Consider the following 4,788-nt stretch of genomic DNA (forward strand, 5'->3'; position numbering starts at 1 on the left):
AGTGAGCTGATCAGAGAGAAAGCATTCTGCCAGCCCGGCTCCTACCAATCGCAAATCACTTCCTAACCTCCGCCTTTTTAACATATTTGATCACTTTGATTCTCCGCTGCTTTTTCCTATTATTTTTCAACGCACGGAGGAGGTTTTGAAGGTTGTGATCTTTGTTTTTTTTTTTTTTTTTTTTTTTTTTTTTTTTTTAGGTTTCTTGTTTTTACTGCTTTTGGTTTTTGGAGGGGGAAGAGAGTTGTCTTCATATTCCAAGCTCTCAAAACACAGAGCTTCAGCTGCGCGCTTGCTTGGCGCAACCTCACAAGGAGGAACGGGAAGAAGACGCTGCTTATTCTGATTTTTTTATTTTTTTTTATTTATTTATTTATTTTTTTTTTTGTCATCATTTGGCTGGTTTTCTTCAAGACTTGTGCTGGAACTTGATAGTAGAGCTGCTACAGTGTGTGTGTTTTCGTGCGTGCTGCTGTTGGGAGCCTGCTCCATCATACCCAGAACAGTCCCATGCTACCTCGGTTGGTTCTTTTTGACATATTCAGCCTACCTTTCCTCCCACTGATGGGTGTGCTGGATGGCTGACTGTAAGCGCCCCTGGACTTGGCCTTTAAGCGCAAGGCAGCCGCTCAGCTCGCCGTCGCATCAGTTTTGAAAGCGTGCCTCCCCGGGCGTCTCCAACAGCAATAAAGCCGACAGTTTTCGGGAGATCCGGAGTGGATCCAAACGCCAGGCTGTTACAGTCCCCCGAGTTTTTCCTTGAGACATTCTCCACCGCGGGCAGCAAACACGGCAGACAAAAAGTTTCTCTCCGTTGACTGATAGATATGGCAATGGTAGCGTGGAGAGGCTCCCAGGACGATGTGGCTGACACCCAAGGCGCCCTTTCCTCGCAGACCCAAGGAGGACTATCCCTTCCCACCCCTCAGCCGGGCCAGCTGAACCTGACAGCCTCCCAGATCGCCCCGCCGACCCCTCAGACTCCGGTGCAGGGACCTCCGAACAACGCGCAATCCACGCCGACGAACCAGACGTCGCAGCAGCAGTCGGAGAAGCAGCCGCAGCACATCGAGTGCGTGGTGTGCGGGGACAAATCTAGCGGCAAGCACTACGGCCAGTTCACCTGCGAGGGCTGTAAGAGCTTCTTCAAGCGGAGCGTACGGCGGAACCTCACTTACACATGCCGTGCCAACAGGAATTGTCCGATCGACCAGCACCACCGCAATCAGTGTCAGTACTGCCGCCTCAAAAAATGCCTTAAAGTCGGCATGAGACGGGAAGGTATTGGGATTTTTTGGTTTTCCTAATCCGTGTGTGTGCTTGTGCGTTTGCAGACCACCCGACACGAACGCTTAGGCTATTATGTCGTCCTCCATAGTCCTATTCTCCTATTCTTCCAACCCCCCCGACTGCTCCATGCAAGGGTGTGCGGCAGGAGCAGGCAATGGAGCCGCTCTCTGTGTTGTGCTGGAGACCAGGCTTTCTTTCTCCGCCTCACGTCCAGCTCCACGCAGAGCTGCATTTAAAACAATACAAAAATGGCCGTGGTTTTGTCATTTTTATTATTATTACTATTATTATTAATAATATTATTGTAATTCAATTCGTGTGCAGACAGCACTATGAATAGATGTTACATTACATAGCCTCCTGCGCTGATATGGCGAATTATGGGATAGCGTGCTCTGGCTACATCCCTGTCGCTTTATTTTATTTCTCTCTAAAGCTGGACATTACCGTAAAACGTGCCCCGCAAAACAAATGGAAGAAAAGCCCTGGGAAATATGTACATATAAGAAATAGCGAAAGTATAGGCCTGCGTGTGTGTGTAAAATGGAGATGGATTGCTAAGTAGGTTAAGGGTTAAACATGCAAGGTCTGTCTTTGTGTTTCCTTCACAGCCAGCTAATGCTGCTGTAGCTGATAGAAAAATGTGTGCAAAATGGCACATTTTATTATTCGGAGCGTAATGTGTTTTATTACAACCTCATGGTTGTGTGCGTTAAACCCAGTGAGTGTGTGTGTGTGTGTATGTGTGCGTTGATGGTAAACTGTAAACATGCTGTTTTTAAAATGTATTTGCTCTGCACTTTTAGTCTACATTTCTGTATTTCTAAAAGGACATCTCTGATTTAGTAGAATTCAGGCTTCAATATCTGTAGTTTCTCTTTTTACTGCAGCCGTGCAAAGGGGACGGGTGCCACCCACACAGCCACACCACGGTCAGTTCGCCTTGACAAATGGAGACCCACTCCACTGCCATTCCTACTTATCCGGATATATCTCTCTTCTGCTGAGAGCGGAGCCCTACCCGACGTCCCGCTACGGCAGCCAGTGCATGCAGCCCAATAACATCATGGGCATCGAGAACATTTGCGAGCTGGCGGCCAGGATGCTCTTCAGCGCCGTGGAGTGGGCCAGGAATATTCCCTTCTTCCCGGACCTGCAGATCACAGACCAGGTGGCTCTGCTGAGGTTGACGTGGAGTGAGTTATTCGTACTCAACGCCGCGCAGTGCTCCATGCCCCTGCATGTGGCTCCTCTCCTGGCGGCGGCTGGCCTCCACGCCTCCCCAATGTCGGCGGACAGAGTGGTGGCCTTTATGGACCACATTAGGATCTTCCAGGAGCAAGTGGAGAAGCTCAAAGCTTTGCACGTTGACTCTGCCGAATATAGCTGCTTAAAGGCAATTGTGCTCTTCACCACAGGTAAGAACAATAGACAAGCGCAGTCAAAGTTCACAGAGTGCGTTAATGTCACTAACCTGCACACACTGACACCAGCCAAAGCAACGCTGACCCAAATATGTATCTGCAACTGGTTTAAGGCTGTTGCACGTGTGACATCAGCTTAAAGCCCCAGTGTTGCACTCACTCAGCTGCTTTTTGGATGTACTCACCTATTGAAATAAATACACAATTAGAGAACTGATTTATAAGACACACTGGGGTGCGGTGACAAGGAAACAGTCTCCCTTAAACACAACCCTTAACAGTTGCCATAAGCATCATAAAAATCTATAATACAACATCAAATAACCTGCAGATTTTTTTTTTCCTCCAGCCATTTATCAATGTGTTTATACCCCACGTCTTGTTTGTAGGAAATGACAGATATAAATGATGTCAGGCTCCAAAAGGAGAAGGGGGAGGGAGCAGGCAAGGAAAGACGAGCCTTAACGTCCCATTTGCACAACGTATATGAGAGCAAAGCGAAGGTTTTCAGCGCTCTCATGTCATCGAGAGACATGTGAGACAAAAACGCGCAGGAGTCTTAAGTAGACTGTAATCGCAAAAAAAATTAAAATCCATGCCTCTCTCATGCAGCAGAGTGTGATATTGAGCAGTGATTGCATCATTATTATTATTATTATTATTATTATTATTTTATTTATTTATTTATTTATTTATTTATTTATTTATTTATTTCTTTATTAGTAGGCGGTTGTGCGCCTTTTTTTTTAACGGGGTTTTCGAGGCCCTTCTGGAGTCGCTCCAGGAGCGGGGTCATGACCCAAACTTCCTCCAGCTATTTTCTTACATTAGCCGCAGCTAGAGACGAGACAATGCAAGAAAAGCAGCAAACTAGACTCTAAACGAGACCTTGCAAGCCACCAGCCTCTGTGCTCCGTGGTTTGCTATTGTCTTGGCATTTAAAAGAAATATCACATTTTCAGCTCGTTGAACTTTAGTATTAGGCTTTTATAGAGCTATAGAGCTATCAAGCCACAATTTGTCTTCTCCGCATACCTGAGTCCCAACTGAACATGAGCTGTAAGCTTGAATGACACGCCTTTTTGCTTCCTCGGTGGTTTGCTTGTTGTCATGCATAAACTTTACAAACTTAACCAATGCGCGTACAAGTGTTTTTTGGCACATTATCAGCTGCCGCCCACATGCAACAGCAGCGCAGATCCACATTATGAGTCTCTGACGGTATAGTATGACGGCTATTCCGTAGGCTATGAGCCCCCTCTCTTTTTTTCTGCTTTTGCTTAAATCTCAGCTCACTAAAGGTCAGTAGGTCTCCGTGTCTTTCCCTATTCCAGCCCCCCCTCACCCCCCTTCTCTCTTTGCTCCGAGAAAGATGGGGCCATCAGAAAAAAAAAATGCGTTCAACGATGAATATGCTTAATTATTTAGTTCGCCTTTTAAATGGCTGCAGTCAGAGAAACAGAAAGCGATGAAAGGAGAAGGCAGAGATGGTTTTTTAATCATCTGCCTTTACGATGATGACGTGTTGTGTGTTACTTTATTTTTTGCTTTTTTAAAAATATCATAATATATAGTCAGGCGGAGTTATTATCTACAGTACTTTGTAAAAAAAAAAAAATAATTTAAAAAGATTTGTGTTGTAGATATTTTAAATACATATTTTGCATTTGAAAAATATTTATTTTAAAGCTATTTATTATATCACCTCAGTGGTGACCAAGCTCCTGGTGAGAGGAACACTTTATTAATGATTATTTGCTTTCCACCCCCCCACTCCCCGCCTCCCTCCCTCTCAGATGCTTGTGGCCTCTCAGATGTGGCCCATGTGGAAAGTTTGCAGGAGAAGTCCCAGTGCGCCCTGGAGGAATATGTCCGGAGCCAGTATCCCAACCAGCCAACACGGTTTGGGAAGTTGTTACTCCGCTTGCCTTCCCTCCGCACAGTCTCTTCCTCGGTCATAGAACAGTTATTTTTCGTCCGATTGGTAGGTAAAACCCCCATTGAAACTCTCATCAGGGATATGTTGCTGTCGGGGAGCAGTTTTAACTGGCCTTACATGTCAATTCAGTAAAAA

General features: G+C 45.7%; 1 protein-coding gene across 3 annotated transcripts in view; it reads left to right on the plus strand.

Annotated features, from left to right (window-relative positions):
• The window catches only part of nr2f2 (nuclear receptor subfamily 2, group F, member 2), an 8,748-nt gene extending 3,963 nt beyond the window's left edge, over nt 1–4,785 (plus strand). The window contains exons 1-3 of one of the 3 annotated variants that reach the window (XM_007566419.2): nt 8–1,281; nt 2,163–2,708; nt 4,511–4,785. In XM_007566419.2, coding sequence (XP_007566481.1) covers nt 828–1,281; nt 2,163–2,708; nt 4,511–4,785 — 1,275 coding nt within the window. In that variant the 5' untranslated portion in view covers nt 8–827. Of the gene's footprint in view, nt 1–7; nt 1,282–2,162; nt 2,709–4,510 lie in introns of those variants that run through there. The other 2 variants (XM_007566422.2, XM_016678807.1) reach the window with 2 other exon arrangements.
• The last annotated feature ends 3 nt before the right edge of the window (nt 4,786–4,788 follow it).

This window comes from Poecilia formosa, unplaced genomic scaffold, assembly GCF_000485575.1.
Source record: "Poecilia formosa unplaced genomic scaffold, Poecilia_formosa-5.1.2 Scaffold191, whole genome shotgun sequence".
NCBI lineage: Eukaryota > Metazoa > Chordata > Actinopteri > Cyprinodontiformes > Poeciliidae > Poecilia > Poecilia formosa.